The following is a 22,774-nucleotide window of genomic DNA, read 5'->3' on the forward strand; positions in this document are numbered from 1 at the left end:
AAAATGATCAGTCCACTGTCACACAGGGCTCCATAGGAAGAAATCTATTAACTAGAACTGCTATTTACTGTCTGTATTGAAAAGTGTGACTAACTAGTAAGTGTTGTGATGTGACACAGAGGAAAATTATCTATTGTGTGTCCTGTAAACTGAAAAGAAAAAAAACCTAGAAGATAAATATTCCTACTTCACTGACATTATGCATGATCAAACTAAGTGGAATGGAACCATAACAACCTCAGCTTAATGAGAGAACATGTTTCATTGAGGATCGAGTCTCATTAAGCTGGTGCTGAGCCTCCTTAGGTCTAATTTAGAATCTGATTAACTGTATTCATATGCACTCAAGCAGTAAAATATGTCGCAGTATTTCACTTTGTTAACTCCGCATCAGGAGATGTACACACTTGTAAATCATCTGAAAAGTTTCTAATTTGTGAGGAGTTGTGAGTGCTTAATTAGTTTACTGATATGTATATCTGAAAAAAATAATCTGATGGATCTAAATGCAGGGAAACCAGTTGCTACCAGCATCTGAGCTCCTTGCCTCTGCTGCCTGGATTTGTGTTATTTTTCATTAAACCATCATTGCAGTTCAACCTGGGTTCACCTCATCTACCTCACCACCTCACCACCACAATTCTTGAAAATCTGATTGGCATACCAGATAAATGTGCAGCTTTTCTTGGCACATTGAATTAGGAGGAGGCTGTGGCCAGGTGTAGGACTTGCTGGAGGTCAAATTAAAGGGAGAAATTGTTCAGCAATCTTTGCAATTATGGAGGTAAATAATTGGAAGCCATTAGGTGTCACCATACCTGCCTTTGTGTCTTTTATTGCGATGTGGCTATATGAGGTATAAGTGTCTTAGGAAGTCAGAGGTATCATGGGAAATTTAGAGTAACCTAAGCAGTTCCTGTTCACACCATTATATTAAACTAATAACGGCACTTATTCCACTGGCGTCAAACACAGCTGCAAACCAAAGGCCCCAGGAGGAATCGAAGAAAAAAGGCAGGAAAAAGCGTTTCCATTATGCTTGCAAAATCTCATACAATTGCTGAATTGTCCAATATTAAATCTTAAAAGAATTTATTTTTGTCTCTGAGTTTTTTCTTCCAGTGACCACTAAGCAGGTGGGTTTTTGGTCTTGATTTAAAGGAACTTGGCGTTACTGCTGTTTTGCAGTTTTCTGGCAGTGTGTAGAAGCTGAATGCTGCTTCTCCATGTTTGGTTCTGGTTTTGGGGATGCAGAGCAGACCAGAACCAGAACCAGAATCAGAATACCTGAGTGGTCTGGAAGGTTGATTCAGCAACAACAGATCCTTAATGTATTGTGGTACTAGGCCGTTCAGTGACATAAACTTGTAAAATCATTTTAAAGTCCATCATCAGAGATGCAGTGAGCCAGTAAAGGACTTTAAAACTGGAGCAATATGCTCAGTTTTCCTGGTTCTACTTCAGATTAAAGGCTGTTTGCCTCAAGGTACATGGTGACAATGACTCTATTGTTGATGTTGAATGACTCCTACTACCAAGACAAAAAAGCAAATGACTCAAGAACAGGATTAACCCGTTGAATGAGCTTGATGATAAATCTTTGCGACTACTTCCAGATATACAAAGGCAATGCAGCTGAAATCTTTTGTTTCCTTCAGAAAATCACTTTGTATGAGTCAGTGATGAGAGTTGTTTTGTGTATATTTTGGGAATGTGGACACCTTGATCAGGAGACAGATGTGCATATCACCTGCGTAATTGAATCAACACTGTACAATAATGCAGAAGATTTGAAATACAACATATGAACTAAGGAGTACATGAAGTTCTATGAAGTTCTCTGCAATTGTTTTATGTTGTAAGGCTTCTATTTATGATTCCAAGAGTTTTTAATTCCATGAATTCATGGAATACGTCCACAGCTGTCACTCCAACATCTGGAGAGAACGCCAATGTCTCCTCTGATGGCTGATAGATGATGAGCACTATAGCACTATGACTGAATTATGGAAATATCTCATGTAACTGTTGAAACACAGCTCCTTTAAATCAAGGCTAAAATCACATTTGTTTAGAGGTGTCTTTAACTAAAAATGAATTGATTCTGGTGTGGGTCACAACTTTTGATTACTTTTTCTATTCTATTTATCCTATTCTATTTATAATGCAATGTTTATTTGTTTTTTATTTTTTAATATTATGTTATGCTTTTTATGATGTAAAGCGATTTGTACAGTACTGTTCCTGAAATGTGCCATATAAACCTTGACCTCTTCACTCCTCAGTCTCAGTGAAGATGGCAGCCATGGATTCTCATAGAGCTCTGAGATGTAGCTTGTCTATCTGCATTTTACTAAGAAATAATTAATGACCGTAATGTTTTCCACAAATGAAAACTAAGCAATTTCTTAAGTATTTTAGATTTTATTTTTAATTAAAGCACATATAAACATCCCCAGCAGTGCTAATGCATAAATATTTTTAATCTGTTAAAACAACTAACCATAGAGGTTTACATTTGTATAACAGTCATGACAGTTTGGATTCCCATTAATAATAGCTTTACAATATGTGTCACTTTTATTTTTTATTTTTTACACAAAAGTTACATAAATTAAGACAGTTCTGTCTCAACAACTGCAGATTCCTGGCATGCTTGTAAACAGCAATTTTACATTCATGGTTTGCATAAAACGATCTTACTTGACTAAAACAACACAGAAGCAACATCACTTCTCATGTGGCAAAGTTCCCAAAGAGTGTAGAAACAGAACAGGACAAAATGATGGATTAAATGCTTTACATTTACCTTGTGAATAAAACATTTCAGCACTAAAATATTGATGTGAAAAGACATGATTTTCAGTCTCTTTGCTTTCTCTGGTTTTAACAGCTCCTGATTACATGCTGAACAAAAATGTATTTTGTATATTGCATATAGCAGAGTGTGTGCAATATACAAAAGACGTGTGCAAAAGACATATTTATGTCTTCTGCACACCGTGCATCATACTGTTCCGATGCTTTCAAGTCTTTTTAATAAGATAATAAGAAGCACACAGCTTTACCACTGGCTGTATGGACTATATGATGACCTCATTATGTGCATTGCTAATCAGCTGGCTGAAAGAAGGGTACTGCATACAACACATTTGGCTACTTCAAAATATTTCTGGTTGCATAGAAGACGGGTGGCCAAAGGGTAAAAACTAAGTCAGACTAAACTACTCCATTTCTGTAAGGCTGTTTAAAACTCCACTTTGCAAGCTATGCCCATATGTCAGTTAAGCAGCCAACTGCAGGCTCTGCCAGAGCAGATAGCTGGACTAATGAATGTTGTAGTCAGTGGTTACAGGCTGTTAAGAGCAGATGGAGTACAGTAAACAATATCAATAAATAACTATGCAATTATATGTTGCAATATATAAATTCTGTTACATGTGCCATACATGTACAATATGAAGTCTGTTTCTGCAATAATGGTATGGCTATAATTTTAGTTGCAATAACCAATGTCTTTTAGTAGCAGCATTAATATATCTAATCATTATATCTTTCTATATCTTTTTTAAAAATCCATCCACTTTCTATGATTTTTTAGCTAAATATTGAGGTATGTTTACTTCCATAATGACCCATGACAAATACTAAAAATCTTACAAGACACGAGGTAGTTGTCTTTAATTTTCTTAATCCTGGTTAAAAAAAAATAAATGTATATATACACTGCAAATAAAGGGAACACTTTAACATTTAAGTGAACACTGAAGTGTTCCCTTTATTTTTTTGAGCAGTATATATATATACAGGGTTAGATAGCTTCAACAGATTTTAATTGAGGTAAACAAAATTGTTTAATTGCGTATGTAATAAATAATGCAACTATATTTTTATTTTATATATTTAAATTTTAAATTATTATTAAATTAAGTATGGAAATAAATACGTTTTTATTATTGTTGTTGTTTGTTGTGCCACCTTTTGTCTCTTTACAGTTTTTAGAGTCTGCTTGTCTAACCCGCGTCAGGAAGGTTGGGATGCACAATGTTCCTGAGTCGCATCATCTGACGCGGCCGCTCCTGGCCGCCTCTGTGCCCCACGCGCCAGCGGAGCAGCTTGAGCAGCGCCTTCCTGAGCTCCACGCTTCGCAGTCCGTACACCAGAGGGTTGATGCAGGGTGGGACCAGCAGCAWGATCAGCAGGGACACGTGGAACCCCGCCGCGGTCRCTGAGGGGCCGGCAAGGCAGTCCGCCCGAGACCCGGCGGACAGCTCGATGACGCCGGTACCCTTGAATTCSCACAGCGCGTCCGACGTAACCTTGATGAGCAGCGGCAGCAGCTGCAGGAACAGCATCCCGCAGTAGAAGAGGACTGTCCTTCGCGCCGCGGTGTTGCTCTCGTTGAACGGCACAACAGCGTTGCTGGSGTYRCGRTACATCCTGAAGTATGAGAAGGCGTGTGCCAGCAGGCAGAGCAGCAGCGTGAGGGAACCGGCCACTTTTCGGAATATAGCAGGAGCGCGCGGGGAGCCCACGTGCTGCTCCATGATGTCCGGTTCACACAGCAGCCCCACGGTGACGTCCAGGATGTTCTCCTGCCTTCCCTTACTCAGCACCAGACTCAAGCTGACGACGCCGATGGCAACAGAGTACAACCAGATGAGGACGATGACTTTGCTCACGCGCTCCCGGGTGACCGTCACCGTGTACTGAAGGGCGTAGCACACGAACAGGTACCGCTCTAACGCCATGCAGGTGATGGTGGTGAGGCTGGAGAAGATGGTGGCTCCACCGACGACGTACTGAAAGTAGCAATAAATGCCGAACGCCTTGGTTTGGTGCTGCGCGAGCGAGTGGATGATCGCGGGAGCGAAGGTGATGGTCTGGAGCAGGTCGCTGAAGATCAGGCTTTTGCAGAGGATGAACCGCGGCAGCCAGAAGTCCTCCGACCGCTCGATGGTGTACAAAGTGAACAGGTTGGCCAATAAAGAGAAAAGAGTCAGGAAAGCAAAAACGCAAATGAGCGCGGGAACTGCCGGTCCGTGAGGAATGATGGAATTGAACAGGTGTCCGGCTGTGGCCAAGTGATCCGTCTGGTTCTGGGTGGACCACAAACACTGAGAGCTGATGTTCGGCGCCTCCGCTACCTGCATCCAAGTAAAGTTAGGCATTCTCATCAAAGTAGATTCAAAGGACCGAAGTGCTGTCCAGTCAGCTGTAACCACTTGTGAGATGCTGCGCGTCCTGGTCTGTGCGCCTCAGCATCGCCGCTTTATTGGGTCCGAGAACCCTCCCACTCTAATTACTTGTATTCTCCGCAGAAGTTTTTCTGACATACTCGTGATCGATGCAAGAAGCATCTTGAGAAATGTGAATGTGAAGGTGCAAAATGTTTATCATTTTAAAATCATTTCACAATGCAAAGGTGTTATTTCTTTAATTTTTTTTTTTTACTTTTGTTGATCTACAAAATAATTAACCAGATAATAGAACGAGTTTTTGTTTTTGTTCCATTAAATCAAATAATTGCATTTTTTTCTACATGCAAAAATTAAAAGCCGGAACCTTTGTATTGTGTTTTTTTTTATTTATTTATTTTTGTATTCCTATAAATCTGATGCACAAGTGACACCTGCAAACAACAGTGATGGTCGAGAGTGAAGTGAATTCATCTTTCTCATATTTTATCAGACTGAAAATTTTTGTATGTATTATGCATTTCAAATATTTGATGTGATTAGTAATTCTGTGAAGTGGGAAAGACGGGTGCTGTGGTGGCCCAGGGGTAAAGCACAACCCATGTAAGGAGGCCTTAGCCTGTAATGTGGTTTTCACAGGTTTGAGTCCCAGCCTGATGACCTTTGCTGCATGTCTTCTTCCTTTTTTCATTAACAGACAGAACCTATACTTGAGTCAGATTCTGTCTAACCTCACTCAAATAAAGGTCAGAAGCACCAATAGAACCTTAAAAAAGAATTGATAGATGAAGGACAAGCCATCAATCAAGAAAACAGGTGTATTAAAGTTACATGAACTTAATTTTTTTAATTAGTTTTACTCCCTCATTTAGTGATGCTTTTAAAATAAATTAGGTATACTTACTAATTTTAAGCTTACTTTACTTTTTTTTTGAGGCAATGCGTTTGCATAATTTTTTCCAAGTAAGGTGAACTAATTAGATTTTACAGTGTAGTAGGGGTCTGAACAGAACATGGCAAGATCTGAACAGAAGTAAAACCAGTAGATCAGGATCCAATCTAACTATGGAGCTCTCATGTTGAGTTCAAGTTGTTTAACCCACATGCAGAACACAAACAGAACAATCAGATAAATAAAGTTTTATTTTAACAATGATAAAATGTGCAATTGTGTGGTTCTTGTCCTGTAGATTGGTCGTCTGTACTTTGGCGGAGAAGAGTTTCCGCCAGGGGGGAAGTTACTGTGGTCTCCAGGGTTATGGTCTCTTTTTTCAGGGTTTTTTTTTTAAATAATTTAGGTTCCAGTGAGAAGCTCTGACCGGAGAGTGTTTTGGTGGTTGATGGAGGAGGATGCGGTGAAGGGCGGACAGGTAAGTTCAGATGATGAGGAGAGTCGAAGAACGATCCGACTGCCGGCTGAGAATCCAGGAACTGTTATTGATTCTTCTGCGGAGGTGAAAAGGGACTCGGGCAACCAGTGGGTAAAAATCCAAGGCGTCACGAGGAAACATCTGAAGGAGAAGGAGTATCAGGAAACTTAGAGAACTGGCACCGAGGGGCGCAGAGAACCATTATTGGCAAACACTCAGGCGTCGAAGTGCTCGTAGTCCGTTCCTCATATACTCCTAGATGATGAAGTGATTACCGGTAATCACAGCAGGTGTGCTGATGCCAGTCAGCAGTCCCGCCCTCCAGGTAGGGCAGCTTATAGGCACCATCTAGTGGATGAAGAGGGAAGCAGCAGACAACAGAAAATCCCCACAAAGAGCCAAACACCGGTTCCCAGCAGGAGCAAAGGAAATGTTGATGAAACGGGAGCATTACAGAAAACATAGGAAAACCAGAAATAGTACATCAAAAAAAGAGAAAAAAAATAGAATATTGTGTAAAAGTGTAATATTGCTTGCAAGTTCATGTGACACCATGAGTTTCCATTAATGACCTTTTTCACAGTATTCTACTTTTCTGAAACACTTTTCATTATCTGTATACCATAATCATCAAAACTACAAGAAACAAACACTTGGAAGACACTGCGAGCTGAGTAACAACCATGTGATTATTCTAATATGAGTTTCGTGTTCTGAGGTGACTGGCAAGAAATATTGCACTTTTACACAATATTCTAATTTTCTGAGATGTATTAGTATATCAATGAAGATATCAATGAAAATAACAATAATCAATGAAAAATAATACTGTCCGTCATCCTGTCTGTCACCATGAGATGATGACAGACACACAAGAAGTGTGATTAACTTCAGACTGACTCCAAATCTCCCTGGCAGCACAGTTGTTTGCTCTGTTGTCCAGGAACAAGAACATTTTGGGTTCCAGGTCTGTCTGCGAGGAGTTGATTCTTTTCCTTTTTAATTCCAATTTGTACAACAAATGTTTCTCACCTTCTGGCTTCACCCTCTTATAAAACTGATGTGTGACAACACTTCCAGCTCACTTCAACCCACATATGAACAGTTCAAGCTCCAAAGCAGATTTACTGACTAATTTAGTGACTCATTTACCAACTGGGACTTTAGCATGTTTATTATTTTTTATATTATTATTTATAAGCTGAAACCATGGAAGTGTTTTTAAAGAAATACAGACTCCTCATTAATTCCTCAGCCTCTGAAAAAGTGGATCATATAACCCAAAAAACAAATAAAAAAAAACAGTGGCATAAAAATTATGGGATATCTGGCAAATAGTTACTGTTAGGCGAATCAGCCAGAGCTGAAGGGTTGAGGCTGTTCTTTTAAAAAGGAGCAGTCTGCCCCCTGCTGTTCGCAACTTAGAACTGGAGGGCTACAAACCAAATTCACGTAATAGTGTGATCTCAAAGGAAAGACTTGTCGAGGAAAAAGCGTTTGAGAGGAGCAAAAATGATAAGAACAGAAAATCATGGAGCTGAATGGGAGGAGAAGCTGCATACCAGTGGTGTTTGTCTACAGGGAGCAGCTGATCCTCAAAGTAATGCCCAGGAATAGGAGGAGATAAAGGAGACTGCAGGAAGATGGAAAGAGGGCAGTAAGGACAGCAACAAGAGAAACAGTTTTCTCTCTGTCTTTATTTAACAAACCAGGCCCTCTCACCTGTCCACACCCCATTCTTTAACCCTGCTGTAGAGGAGGGGTAAACTGTGGGAAGTCCTGGACCGGGCAGAGCCTCAGCTGTCGCTGTCACTCAGTTACCAGACTGATTCGGAAAGAGAGGGGTGACCTAAGATGAACAGAATGGAATCTGGAGTCCTCTGGGGGAGGCGGGGAGACGAGTGAGAGAGAAGTTGGGAGTGGAAAAAGAAGATGTGTTGATCAAAATATTTGATTAGTATGAGTGTGTGCGTGCATGGGTTGTTTGTCGTGTCTGTGTTGCCCCGCGATGGACTGGTGACCTGTCCAGAGTGACCTCACCTGTTGACCACTTGGTCCTCACGACCCCACTAGGGATAAGCATGTATGATGATGGATGGACGGATGGAAGTGCACTAAGCATTTTTCAAAGTTAGAAGACACAGGTGAGGTTAAATACACAGGGAATTATCAGGGGAGACAGGTGGAAATAATAAGGGGTAAGACACAACAGCATGGAAACTAAATTAATTAATGAGTACACAAAACCAACATCCTTACAAATATCAAAAAATATATAAGGAGTTAGGAGCCATGTTTGGAGGCTGGTCCTAGACTAAATTTACCACGGGAGCCAGGGTTGTCGGTGTTTTTTCATGGGGAGAACATAAAAAAGAATGAAACAAAAAACAGGTCAATAGTTCATCATTTAATATATAAGTGAACCAAAGAGCCACTTGTGTCCGTCCCTGTCTCGGACCGCCTATAGGCTGGACCTATAGGCTGCAGGTCCATACTTTTTGTTAGCATGTTTTTCTTTCTCTTTTATAGCTTGATAGGAAGTCAGGTTATCCAAACTGGCAAACCACATTGATAAAATAATAGTGAAATAACATTGACCACATAACACAGTACTTATAAAACATATCAACAATTTTCCTACACAGAGAGCCCTAACAAACTTTTTAAATGTAGGACAAATCAACAGTTTCTCTTAACAATATTTCTATACTGTTACTCTATTAGTATGATTTGCATCGGTTCAATATGGGTCGTGACATTTAACAGCCAATACGGGACGATTCCGTATTTTTACGGAAGAAGATTTTTAATTTTATCTAAGATTTTTATTCTTCTCTATTGTTTGTCGATAAGCAAAGAAGGAAAATTACTAAACTGAGATAAAACATGTGGCGCAGCTGAATGAGAGCACAACACTGCTCAGGTTGCAGAGGTTGTAGAAACAAAAGTAAGTCAGCAGCAGTGTGTCCAGTGTGGACAGCAAAACAGGGAGATGGACGTGTCAATGGAGTTGGAATTGGTTGAGGGGTGAAGAATCTGTGCTGCAGAGAGGTGATAATCCCTGCATATTTTGGTAAATCTATACGAGTGGGTGCATCCTCCAGTTCCTGCACAGCACATGAAATTTAGAGTCCAACTTTAAGGAGATGCTCAGTTGACAATAAGCTCCAGCTGTCTGAAGCTTGCGCTGTGTTTCCTCTTTTTGTTTTTTTAAATAAATTTCAGTGGGCTTATCTGTCATCTAAGAATGGAGAGGTGGTAGAGGGTTACACACAAGGGGGGAATAAATTGTAGCAGGGCACAATCTAAAGCTGGACTTGATTGGCCAGCTCTGATGAGGAGGGCTTCTCTGGCCCAATCCTGATCTTTTTTAGTAAAATGATATGTGGAACAGAGGGTACTTATGGAGTGGAAGAAAGAAAGGCACAGTGCTACCTGAACTGCGTGGAGGGAAAGGTTTCCTTTATTGTTGCCTGTTGTCTCTACAAGTGCCTGATCAGCCAAACCAAGAACCATGGTAAGAACCTGAAGACAGAAGGAGATAAGCAAAGATTTTTATCTTCAAGGATTTATCTTGACGGCATTAAAACAAAAAACCAGAAGATGGAAATTATTATATCAAGAAGACTTGTTTTAGCAAATTTTAGGACTTCAAGTCTTTTTTTTTTATTTCTGGAGAGTGGCTGGATTTACACGCAAGTTGGGTTTTCAGATGTTGGAATTACTGAAATTCTTTTGAGTTTTATTTGAGGCGCACACTTGCTGCAAACAAAGATCCTCTGAGCGCACAACTATTCCTGCAACTTCTCTTTGAAGGTTAAGTCTTCTGTAACTCTTGATAGCTCTTCATATATAATCTGCTTTTGTTTCCTGCAGTAGCTGAACTACATAAAATCGTCATTTATACAGGAGGGAACCATGCAAAGATAAAAGCGCACAGCTGAGTAAAGAGAGAAGATGTGCTCTCTTTCTAATTTTGGACAGTCACCTTGAGAAAATCCCTTTCAAATCCTCATCCAAGTCTCACCTTAAAAATAGCTCAAAGTGAACTGATGGGTAGGCTCCCATGATCATCTGAAAGTTTTTTTAAATGCTTTCAGGAAAATCAAAGAATAACTCACTGGCTGCTAGAAAAGTTGGCAATTTAGTTTTCACACTAAATTGAGGTGAGTTATACATTTGTAAATTATCTTTCCTGGAGCTGTACAAGTACCAAACAGAGCCCAGTTTGATATTATCTATGAAGGTACTCAGGTAAGCTCTAAGCTTTAGAATTTTTAAACTAGGCTAGCATGCTCACATATCCCTCTGGAGATGAAGAATAGCAGGTCTGAAGTTGCATGGCGTTCCACTTGAAGAGCCAACATTGACGAGCTGAGCCAACTGCGGCAGGATTAGAGTTGACTTCTCGCTATAGAAAGCTATTTCTAGAAATGTCCTGCTGCTTGGTCACTAATCGCTCCAACACTGGCTTTTTCGTGCTGCATCTTTATAAATGTCAGCTCACTGAGAAATCTGTAGGCGTATGTTTTTGAAACCACATACCTTCCTATAACTTTGTGCATAGAACTGACTTGATCCATTCCTTTAGGAGGGGGAATGAATATAAAACAGACAAATTCATTGATTTCTAAAAACAAGTATGAGACTCACAAGTTTGAATTCAAAATGATAAATATCCAGGATTATGTACACTATATGTACATATAAATTTACTGATGTGTAGTTAAGTATCCATAAGAAATATGGAAAGAAACCTTTTGCAGCCACAGACAAGCCCATGGCTGATTCTGGATGTTTGGCCTCTCTTTCTGGGACAATATCTAGAGCCTGTATAAACTGTTAGGTTTTCTTGCACTGCCCTTGTTTTTATATTGTAACTGTAGTTTGAGCCATTTCCAAAGATAATATTAGCGTGCTTCTTACGTTCTAAAAATGGTTCAAGTGTCTGCTTGCAGAATTTTGATATCTTTTTTATTGCTTTTTGCTGGGAGCTTTTGACTGTATATGCCTTTATTTCACAGTCAGTCGACAGGAAAGTGGGTTGTGAGAGAAGAGAAAGACATGTGGCAAAGGTCAACAGACCGGGTCTCAAACCTATGACAGCCACATAGAGGACTGAGGCTACATAGATTGCGTACTATAACCCGCATCACCACCATACAAACTATAGACTTTTTAAAATTATTATTCCATCCACTTTTTGCAATAGACCACTTGCAAATAAACAGACACTCAACATAATGCTCCTACTATTGTGCTTGGCGACTGGTACAGTGTGCCTTGGTTTGAAAGCCTCACTTCAGCCCTTTCTCCATTGTCAAAACATCAGTGGACCTTGATCAACAGGAGCTGTGGTTGACACTCCATTGATGTCATTGTGTATCCTCGGGTGGCCAGTTTCTCTAAAATCTCTTGTATGTCTGTTGGTTGAAGGTTGCCCCATAAAAATGATGCTGCATACGCTCGTCATTCAAAATTGATCAAAAGTACTGGAGCGAATGGTTTGACCAGGGAATTATCGATTTGAAGCTTTCCATCTCACCAACTACTAGTATTGTCTCGTCGTGGATTGAAAGTGGTAGTTGAGATGTAGTGCTTGAGGAGTTTGGAAGTACCGCCTTCGCTCAACAAGTGACCAATCAATAAATGTACCTTGCTGCCAATCAAATATCTTGCTCACAATACTTGAAAAGGTCTAACATGCATCACCCTTGAGGTGGTTCCAAATTACAGGGAGTAATCCTATAGGATCTGCAAATGGAGACCAATCTGACTGAGGCTGAGTGGAAAAATCTAAACCATGGAGAGGGGGTTGGCTCCTTCAAACATTCTAGATGTCATTTTGGCCAAAATAACTCAATTTTTATCACATTTCACCATAAACTTATTCTCCACTAGGCATTGGGCTTGTCCATTTGATATAATGCTGTCCTCATATGTGCTCCAGTTTATGACTGGTTGGAGCTTTGGGTGGTTTTCTGGGTTGTTCCTAAACATCTTGACCAATATCAATTGAACTAAGGGTGACAGTTTGGGTTAGATGGTTGAAACTTTGACATTACTTTGGGTTTCAATGGGATATTGACCGAAAGTACAGTAAGTAACTGGAAAAAAATCTAATTTCGACCCAACTGGGAATTCACCATACAACATTCATGCGGCGATGTTTGTATGAAAACCTCTCTAACTTTTCCTTGAATCGGTACATTTCCCAAGGTTCAGGTTCTTTCAAATGTATAACTCTTTTAAAGATAAAACAGCTGCAGAGCAAACTTCAGCCTGACTGCAGTTTTACAGAAAAGGACAATTTTTTAAAAGGAGGTCAGAGGTACAGAAAGTGATACTAAACTAGTTCTAATTCATCTTTGTTCTTGGATCAAATAAGGAGATCTTGTCTCCTTATTTGTCTAACTTTTAACCCAACATTGATTGGTGTTAGGTGAGGAGAAACCCAGAAAAAAAAAATCCTTCTATACCATGTCAGAAGGAATAAGTGTGGAAAAATAAGTCTGAGTCAATAGATGACCAGCTTATTCTTTAGTAAAAACTAACTAACACACATTGTTAAATATCTAATCACAACTCAGCAAAGTTCGACTTGGCTAATTTTACCTGATTACTCAGAAAGTGTTGAGATTCATTTATAAAGGAAAAATGAGAAATTATGTTGGAAATTAAATTAGCTGAGTTAATCGTTAACATTTATAAAAGTGTGGATATAATAAATGTATTCTTCTGGCTCCCCTTTCAGCTTATAAGTTATTAAGTGTTTTTGAATTTGGTGTGTAAATGTTTATACTGACTGAAAAACAAATCAAATCAAGTGACATGTATGATGAGGAGCTCAAAGAAGTTGAATATGCAGCAGAAATTGTAAGGAATTAGTTTGATATTGGAAATGTAAATAGCTTTTTGTTTTGATGTATCGCTTTAAATAGCTATATAAATAGCTTTAAACTTCAAGATTTCCATCAAAACTTCAGACACCTCCCACAGGACAATCAGTTATAGACAAAAAGCTTCATCATAATCATGTTGTTGGTTCTTTTTTCTCTTACCTTCATTACTTTGTTGTACATTTTTAATTTTACTCAGTGATCATTTCAGGTGACTTTAAGTGTGTCTTTCTCTTTGCAGTAAATGCAATGACTCATCTTACTCATCTGGATAATAATGTTATAACTACTTTGATACCATTCAAAACACATAATGACAATTTTTCTTTACTTCTTTCCCTCTTCTCCTCTCCGGCTTCATATGATCTTCCAAGCCCACTGACGCCCAAACTGACGCCCGCTCCTTCCTGACTGAGGAGATGATTTCAGGTCTGGTACCCTTGTGTAAATTCTGTCAGTTTTCCAGAATAACCTGTTGATTTGAACAGTCAGAGGTAAAATAATATACTTTATGATGTGCTTCCAGAGATACGGAGCCAAGAAAAACTAACATTGCAGCAAATGCATCTTGTCTGAATTTCAATCCTATGTTCCTGTTGGTCAGAGTTCAAGGCCGCCTTCGACATGTTCGACACAGACGGTGGCGGTGACATCAGCACCAAGGAGTTGGGCACCGTGATGAGGATGCTGGGCCAGAATCCGTCTAGAGAGGAGCTGGATGCCATCATTGAGGAGGTGGATGAAGATGGTATGGATTCTATTGTACTTTGGTTTTACGCCCAAAAATCCAAACAGTGATACATGACTGCTCAGACGGCAATGTCATGCATAGTTTAGATGTTTTCCTGCTCCTACACATCTTATCAGAAGTGTTGGATGAACTGCTCAGGATGTAATAAATGATGAACAAAGGAGAATTTTCAGACTTGAAGGACACTGACCTGCCAAAGCTGGAGTTGGAGACATTTGATCTGGCCCCCTGTAGCCCAGAAAATAGACTTTAAAATTCTTCTGTTAGTTTGTAAATCACTGAATGGCTTAGCACCACAATACATTGAAGATCTGTTTTTGTTGTATCAACCTTCCAGAGCTCTCAGGTCTTCTGGTTCTGGCTTTGCATCCCCAGAACCAGAACCAAACATGAAGAAGCAGCTTTCAGCTTCTGCGCACCTCAAATCTGGAACAAACGTCCAGAAAACTGCATAACTGAGTTTCTTTAAATCAAGGTTAAAATCAAACCAGTTTAGAGTTGCTTTTGAACCAAAGTAAATGGGACATCGACAAGCATATATGATGTGTGTTGATCATAATAATAATAATGGCACTCATCAAAATGTAATATTTGTCACTGGTTTTCTCAATTGGTGACTATATGGTATTTTTATGACTTTGTATTTTTTTGTTTTTATAACTTTGAACTGCCTTATTGCTGAAATGTGCCATACAAATAAAGTTGATTAATTGATTGATATATAGGTAGATTCCCAGGGAGGCATTTGATTGGTTGGAGGGGTGGATCCATGGACGCTGATAAAAAATAAATTAAGTAATTTGTCTATTGTACTTTAAGCAAGTTTTTCATTGTTCTATAGTCATTTTATGTAGGTAGTTTCCTGTGTTTTGTTTAGTTGTTTAGTTGGGGGTAAGTTGGGGGTGAGAGTTAGCTGAAGTTACCACCCTGGTGTCTCACTGACTCCATGTCTTCTCAGGCAGCGGTACTATCGACTTTGAGGAGTTCCTGGTCATGATGGTGCAGCAGCTAAAGGAGGACCAGGCCGGAAAGAGCGAAGAGGAGCTTTCAGAATGTTTCCGCATTTTCGACAAGTATGACTCTCCCTAAGCTAAACACTGCATTCAATATTTTAAACCCTAAAGTCCACCAGACCTAAATATAAGCATGTTAAATACTGAGGAATGAAGAAATAACACATCTTGTTTGCCATCTGGAGTTTCTGCAGAGCAACTTCAGAGAGTTAATAAAGTTAGACTTAATTTGTTTAAATGAATCGTTCTAATGTAATGGAAGAAAGTTTTCATGTCACACATAGACTGCAAACATTTCATACATACAGTATTTTGTTGTTTGAGGTAAATTACCTTTTTGACAATGTTGCTGTTACAATGAGATTCAAGATGGTTCACGAACTCGGCTCCTTCGATATAGATCTCTTGATAGAAAAATGTCCTGACCTATAAAGATGCATATAAATTGTTTGCTTGTGTGGTGATATGAAAGAGAAAATAAATAAGAAGATGATAGTTTAACACATTTTCTCTGTGTCTTTGCAGGAACGGAGACGGCTTCGTTGACCGGGAAGAGTTTGGAGATATCCTCCACATGACTGGAGAGCAGGTTGCGGAGGAAGACATTGATGAAATGTTTGGCGAATCAGACTCAAACAAAGACGGAAAAATTGATTTTGATGGTAAGATTGTTGACATTTTCAAATGGAAAATTGCCTTGCTATATTGGGCCTTTGTTTCTTTTTTTAAACTGAACAGAAAAATGGAACTGAAAATAAATAATTTGAAACTTAAAAATGATGTGCAGCTGAAAAAAATGATTAAATTAAGTTTAAAATTATACACATCAAAACTTGCCATTGTAAAAAAAAAACTTTGAATACTTATGAGGTAACAAAGGGTTGAATATTTTGTAAAACAAGATATTGAGATACTCTTACAAAACACAGCTTTATTAAGAAATAATGTATGACCAAGTGAAGCTGAAAAGTCTAGCATGCATAATAATACTACACCAAATGTATTTTTAAAAAAATGTGAAACAGATACAATAAATATTAATAATTCATACTTCTATCGACACAATGTGTGGGTTGTAAATGATGGACTAAACATAACATAAAGCTGCTTAATTGCTCCCTGCTTGGTCTGAATATCTGTGCTGGTGTGAATAATGAACACTCTGATCTCTTTTCTTTCCTTTCAGAGTTTCTCAAGATGATGGAGAACGTCCAGTGATGAGCCCAGCTCTACATTCCTTCCTCAGAAATCAAATAAACCCCTCAAAGAAGAAACTAAATGCTACAAATATGAATGGTTTACAAAGTGTATAAACCCAGTTGAATTAAACATCTCCACACTTCTCCCCCTCAGTCAGCGCTTCCTCTCTTTCTTCTCATGTAAAACTCAGATCAGAGTGTTGTTAAAGATTTCTATAAATATACATTCAGACCATTTAAGACGAACACACTTTCTTACGCCGGCCCCTCAGCTGTCCTGTTGGCAGCTGCCGTGTCTCCAGAAATGCAACACCAGCTGGCTTCAACCCCCCCACTTTCATCCTGCTCACCCTCAGACCAGAGTCTCTTCCACACCATGAGCTCTGCTCTATAAATAAACCAAGCTTCTTCCTTACTCTGAGGCTTATTGTCCTCATTTTTCTAAATCCATACCATACAGGTGAATTGACAGGTTTTAACGTCTTCCTACCTTTCCCACCGTCACCAGCTCTATTTCCATTTTGCTATTGTCAAAACAACACAATTTCGTGATTGCAGCATTTCCATAAAATAAGAAATACAGTTAAAATCACGTGAATAAGTTTGTTTGCACCATAGGTCATTAAAAGAATGCCGCGTCATCCTCCTCCTACCACTCCTGTTTTCTTTGTCTTTTTTGGCACTGGCTACATCCGGTTGCTGATCACGTGACTGGTGTGATGCGAAAAAGGTGTTGCAGTTTAAATACACTACTTTCAGAATGAAGGTAAAACCACCTCATCCTAGCACAAAAACATTTTATTGAAAAATTGCAGTGTTTCCATGAAGCGAATTTAATTTTCGTAATTCCAATTTTAAGCTAAATGGAAACACAGATGCTGGGACATTTAGACCTGATCCCAACTCTCTATGTAACCTCCAATAGACATGAGCTGGTCTCACGAAGTCACACGGAATTCAAGCCCTATCTACTTTGTCTCCACTTTCAACTCAATCAAAGCCTCCATGCTGCACAATTACCTCGACGTGCATTAAGGTAATTGTTGTACAATTATTTAATACCTCTGAGGCGTCATATCTGATTAGAAATAAAATCTGATTACTTTAGCTCACAAACAGGTCTCCCAATGCGGAGACCAAAGTCTCAGCCGCTATCTTAGGCATAAAACAGACAGTCACAACACGGATTAGTCAACGCTGGTCTTCCTCAGGGTTTATAGCCTGCAACCCCCCCCACCCCCTCCCACTACCTCTTAAAAACCCTCCCCTGCCATCTCTTCTGCCCAACTTCTCAATATCCTCCTGTACTGAATGTGAAGTCGCCCCCCACCTCCCAGGAACTGAAGCCAAACTTGGAGCATCAGGTTGGGTTTCTCAGGCCTTGGATGTAACGGGTGGGGGGTTCTGCCTCTCTGCACCCCTGTTCAGCTGAAAATCTATCAGCTATTCATGGCACAGTGAAGGAGGGGTCAGAGCCGGGGAGATGGGTCCCCGGCCTCTGCACACGTTGAAGGCTTATCATCACAAAACCAACAACCCGCATCAGTCAAATGAAGACCTCCACCTCCCTTGTTGACCCTCATGTGTTTACAAGGCCTGACCGGAAACCCCATCTGATCAGAGCTCTGTTATTTTTTAGTCATCACATTAAACCTGTTGCCAAGATTATCAGGATCCACAAGTTTAAAATACAAAGCGCTGCCACTGTTCTAATAGAATCCCTTCAGTTTGTCTTTGCTCCATCAGCTCTTATCAGCATCATGCTGGGATATGATCCCTCCATGATCCCTCTTGCGTCTCCTCAGATTCCGACTCTCCTCTGTTTTCCCACGATTTCAGAATTACTCAAAAGGCCTCCTTAGTTCTGAGCTGCGTCGCTTCATGTACCTAGAGCGTCAGTCTCCAAGGTGTGATTGGCCTGGCCCTGGTCCCCCAGAACCCTAAAAGTTCAGGATACTAAATCTGGAATCCTGTGAGATGCAGTGGGCGGGGCCTGGCCGCCCCCGTTTAAAGTGTGTCTGAACCTTGTCTTGATGTCTAGTCTCTCTGTTGGGGTGCACACGGATTGACCACTCCTTTGGGCTTTTCTTTTCACGTCGGATAATTGGGGGGGAAAGCATAATCCACAAACATGGTAAGAGACATTTATTGCGTAAATGACCATTCTACGGTGTTCAGTGTTTATTAGTGAACCAGGCATTTAGTTAGCCATGAGTCATATTAAAGTCCTGTAGTAATGATGGAATAATTAAAAAGATCCTTTGGCTGAGATGTTTAAATGCAACTGTTTTCTTTTGGCTTCCAGTAGATGTTTACCTGTTCTTTTGATTCTTTTTGCACTTATTGCACATAGAACTTTTACTTTAAAATTTACTAATTTGGATAATCTGCGCAACATTTTGATTGACTTCTTAAAATACGGATTGATTTTGCTCTTAGTCTCCTGCAAATACTCCTAATGCTGAGCGTTGCATGCTGGTGAGGAGCAGGATGGAGTGTCAGCTGAGAAAGTGCAGATTCTGCTTAGGAGTCAGATTCCAGTGGATTGGATGTCTCCGGGCCATATACAGGGAGTGTAATGTGTTGAGCCTGAAATAGCTGGACTAATGTTCAACAAGCTCCATAAAGTCCTTTTGAGACCGGGGCATTTATGATGTACCATGTGACCCAAAGGAGCAACAATGTCAAACATAACCTGAAATAAATCCCTTAAACTGACGAGAGCCTAAATTTAATCTCTACAGTAGTATTTTTACCTCAAGAATTCTTACTTTTTACTATAACTCTACACAAATGGTTGCTATTGTTTGTATTTTAAGCATTTTTTTTTCTCTAAATCAATTATCTGGTGTCAAAAAATGATTGATAAGTTGTCAGAGCAGACTCTGACAATCCCCTCCACTGCTGTGGACTGAAGCACAATTCAGCTGAACACAGATTTATAGAGTCAGGTAATGAAGTCTGGAGTGAAGTGACCCCTGTTTTCTTGCAGACTGACGCACAACAAGAGGCCCGCTCCTATCTGAGCGAGGAAATGCTGGCTGGTGAGTACACTGACAAAACAGACGGCTAGAAATTAGTCACACAAAAAAAAAGGCTACTGTGACAATTTGGGTTTCTGTTTAAATGAGTTAGATTCCACCAAATTGTTGCAATAATGTCTATTTAACAAAATAAGTCTAGAATCAGTTACTCATCAAAACAAACAATAAAATAAGAATTTGAGCATAAAACCTCAGGGAAATAGTGATAGGTTTTCAAAGTCAATTCAAGCTAGGTGAGATGTAAACCTCAACAATCACAGTTTTGATGTGCTGTTTTCTGGAAACAACTAACTGTGTCAGGGGTTCAGGAAGCTCTGCTAGCAATCAAGTTAGCATTAGCACTTTGACCAGATTCAAACTTTACACTTCCTCCAACACAAACCTTCTCTACCACAAATATAATAACAGTTCCTTATGTTTTTACAATGTTTAAGATGTTGTCCCATAAAATAGTTTAGGTGGGATTTTTTGGGGTTTTTTTACCAAAAGAAAGTAGCTAATGTTGTTCAAATAGCTGATGTTTTTATAAATTGCAAAATCTCTCTTCATTGTTGATTCAAATCATTAGTACACATAAAGTACAGACATAGCCCATTGTGCATAAAATTTCAAGGTAGACAAATGGGGAGGGCCTTTTGCTATTTTTGAACACAAAAATAGCAATTAATATGTTTCAATAGCAACATGTCATGTTTCTGATAAATAAAGAAAACATAGAATCCTCTCACATCATCATGTTGACCCTTGATGCTTAGAAGTTATAATCATACAACCTAAAGAATGTCTATCAGCCAAATTCTGCGCCCAGATCCCACAATATTTTCCTTATTGATTGCCTCCAGAGTTCAAAGCCGCCTTCGACCTGTTCGACACCGACGGTGGCGGTGATATCAGCACCAAGGAGTTGGGTACCGTGATGAGGATGCTGGGCCAGAACCCGACAAGAGAAGAGTTGGATGAAATCATCGAGGAGGTCGATGAGGATGGTGAGCAAAACGCGCAGTTTTACTTTTACGCACAAAAGCGTTGCACTGTCATCATTAGTCACTTGGCAAACAGATAAACAGAAGTTAATAAATGTTTTGATGTCGGTGTTTCTAAATTTCAGCTTGACTCTGTTATGCATCATTCATTTTTTTTTTTTTAGTCTTTGGCTAATTTGGAATTCAAGTGTGTTCAGATGTAGTCCAACAGAGCTCACAACATCTAACCAGTCATTTCGGGGTTTTAACCCCCCTTTTTTTTCTTTGTTTTTGCTTTGCTAACCTTCAGGCAGCGGTAGCATCGACTTCGAGGAGTTCTTGGTCATGATGGTGAGGCTGCTCAAGGAGGACGAGGCCGGCAAGAGCGAGGAAGAGTTGGCAGAGTGTTTCCGCGTGTTCGACAAGTGCGTCCACTGCGGCTGGAGGCTGGATTAGAGACTGTTTGGAAGATGCATTCTGTTTTATGCTTATGCTCCCGTATTTTCTTGTGCTTGCCTACAGGAACGGTGATGGATACATCGACAGAGATGAATTCGCACTGATCATCCGCAGCAGCGGGGAAACCATCACAGACGATGAAATTGATGAGCTGTTGAAGGACGGAGACAAGAACTCCGACGGCATGCTGGACTTTGACGGTAAGTGGGTGATGATACGTAAACATGAAATATTCCTTGTGGAGAAGTTGATCTTGATCTTTGAACAATAGATCAATTAATAATAATAATAATAATAATAATAATAATAATAATAATAATAATAATAATAATAATAATAATAATAATAATAATAATAATAAACTGCCTACAGATGTTTTTGTTCTTTTACATCATTTTGAAGTTTGCAAGATTAACTTTCTGCTCCAGTCCATTGACTTTATGACTTGATTTACAGAGTCTTGCTACACTATAAAAACTAATGGTTAAAAATAACACAATTTGGGGTACACATAACTGCTATTTTTGGTTTAGTAACAAAATAACCAATGTGGGTTATCTTGGTAACACACTTGTGGTTAGAGCATGGCAGTTGGTTGAACAAAACATTGCAAAAAGTGAAATCTAAGGTAGATTACACATCTTAGATCAAAGGGGTTTATGCTTGCTTCTTCTCTCACAAGATACATTTTCTCACTTGGAGTTTTTAGGCCAGGCCATTTCCTTTTATTTAATTGTTTTGATCCTTCCTTATGTCAGTAAGATATATCTTATGTTATTGTCAATGAAACAGTAGAAAACATGAAAAATAAATGATTTGTGAATGGGTTCAGTCTTTATCTGCTGGCACTTGAAGCAACGTAGAAGCACAAACAAGAATGAAGTAACACAGAGTTTCAATATCTGTGTTTCAAAACACAGGGATATTGAACCAATATTGAATTAATACAGCTAAAACAAATGTTAATGTTGAATCACAACTGAAAGTGGGCCTAAATGTAGCTTCTTAGCCTGTTCTAGCTACGTAGCGGAAACACAGAATTTGGGTTAAATGAATAAACCTGCAGCTTTTGGGCTTCAACTGTTGCTGATCCTGTTGGGTAAAATTTCCTGTCTCTTTTTCCAGAATTCCTCAAGATGATGGAGAATGTGCAGTAAAACAAATAGGACTCAATGGACATTCCTCCAACCTCCTGTGAAAATCCCTTTCTGAATAAATCTGCACCACGCTATACCCTTACCACTATTTCACTGACTCACAAAAAAAAAGAAAAAAAAAAGAAAAAGCACTCAAAGACACATTGTCCACCTGGTTCACTGCCTCCTTCTCCATCCTTGCAGACATCCTCAACAGACAGCTGGGACACCTCGCTTTGGAGCGAGGGTCGCTAGCTGAGCTACATGACTTGCTGATAGACGCAGACAGTTTGCCATATTTGCTGTGCTGATGCTGTATCCTGCGAGTGGACAGCATGGCTGCAGTGAGGTGATCGTCTCCAAACACCATCTGCATGCATGGCAAGCTCACCCCCCACCCACCCCCCCTTCTCTCTCCTCTCTGCTGGTGAAGCTGTGATCTAGATCTAGTCTAGAGAGATAGGCAGCCTGTTACCTGCTGCATAGACCAAGGAATTCAAACACTTTACTGTACAAAGAAGTAACTTGCTTGAACAGAATAAATGAACTGACACACATGCTCACTGGTAGTTGGTCTGTCATATTTATGGTCTGTGTAAAAAAAAAAAAATGTTTTCAGGAATTTAAATAAAATCTTTTTTTGTTTCTTTACTTTTGTCAATTTCAGAATTTGTGCTTGTCCCAGCGTACACCGGCTGAAAAAAATTAAACGGTGTTGTGAGTGTAGAAGTTCAGGTTCAGTG

The 22,774-nt window shown here is 39.6% G+C and overlaps 3 protein-coding genes and 1 long non-coding RNA gene across 5 annotated transcripts; 2 read left to right on the plus strand and 2 right to left on the minus strand.

Moving 5' to 3' along the window:
• Positions 1–4,013: 4,013 nt before the first annotated feature.
• On the minus strand, positions 4,014–5,171 carry LOC103467062 (olfactory receptor 1496). The gene has a single exon (XM_008413117.1). The coding sequence runs from the start codon at positions 5,169–5,171 to the stop codon at positions 4,014–4,016; it is 1,158 nt and encodes a 385-aa protein (XP_008411339.1).
• A 1,208-nt stretch (positions 5,172–6,379) lies between these two features.
• Positions 6,380–9,870, minus strand: LOC103466899 (uncharacterized). Of its 2 annotated transcripts, XR_534001.2 has the most exons (4): positions 8,291–9,870; positions 8,131–8,201; positions 6,844–6,916; positions 6,380–6,709 (listed from the first exon to the last, which is right to left on the minus strand). It is a non-coding gene; the product is annotated as an uncharacterized LOC103466899 (long non-coding RNA). The 2 variants fall into 2 exon arrangements; XR_534000.2 differs by having other exon boundaries at positions 6,380–6,916.
• A 116-nt stretch (positions 9,871–9,986) lies between these two features.
• On the plus strand, positions 9,987–16,845 carry tnnc2.1 (troponin C2, fast skeletal type, tandem duplicate 1). Its single transcript, XM_008412801.1, has 6 exons — positions 9,987–10,085; positions 13,842–13,896; positions 14,072–14,215; positions 15,177–15,291; positions 15,757–15,893; positions 16,418–16,845. The coding sequence occupies exons 1-6, from the start codon at positions 10,083–10,085 to the stop codon at positions 16,447–16,449; spliced, it is 486 nt and encodes a 161-aa protein (XP_008411023.1). The 5' UTR covers positions 9,987–10,082; the 3' UTR covers positions 16,450–16,845.
• Positions 16,846–18,460: 1,615 nt separating this feature from the next.
• tnnc2.2 (troponin C2, fast skeletal type, tandem duplicate 2) lies at positions 18,461–22,594 on the plus strand. Its single transcript, XM_008412802.2, has 6 exons — positions 18,461–18,564; positions 19,423–19,474; positions 20,317–20,460; positions 20,747–20,861; positions 20,959–21,095; positions 22,021–22,594. Exons 1-6 carry the CDS (start codon positions 18,562–18,564, stop codon positions 22,050–22,052), a joined length of 483 nt encoding a protein of 160 aa, XP_008411024.1. The 5' UTR covers positions 18,461–18,561; the 3' UTR covers positions 22,053–22,594.
• Positions 22,595–22,774: the final 180 nt, after the last annotated feature.

This window comes from Poecilia reticulata, linkage group LG7 (genome assembly GCF_000633615.1).
Source record: "Poecilia reticulata strain Guanapo linkage group LG7, Guppy_female_1.0+MT, whole genome shotgun sequence".
In the NCBI taxonomy this organism is placed as follows: Eukaryota; Metazoa; Chordata; class Actinopteri; order Cyprinodontiformes; family Poeciliidae; genus Poecilia; species Poecilia reticulata.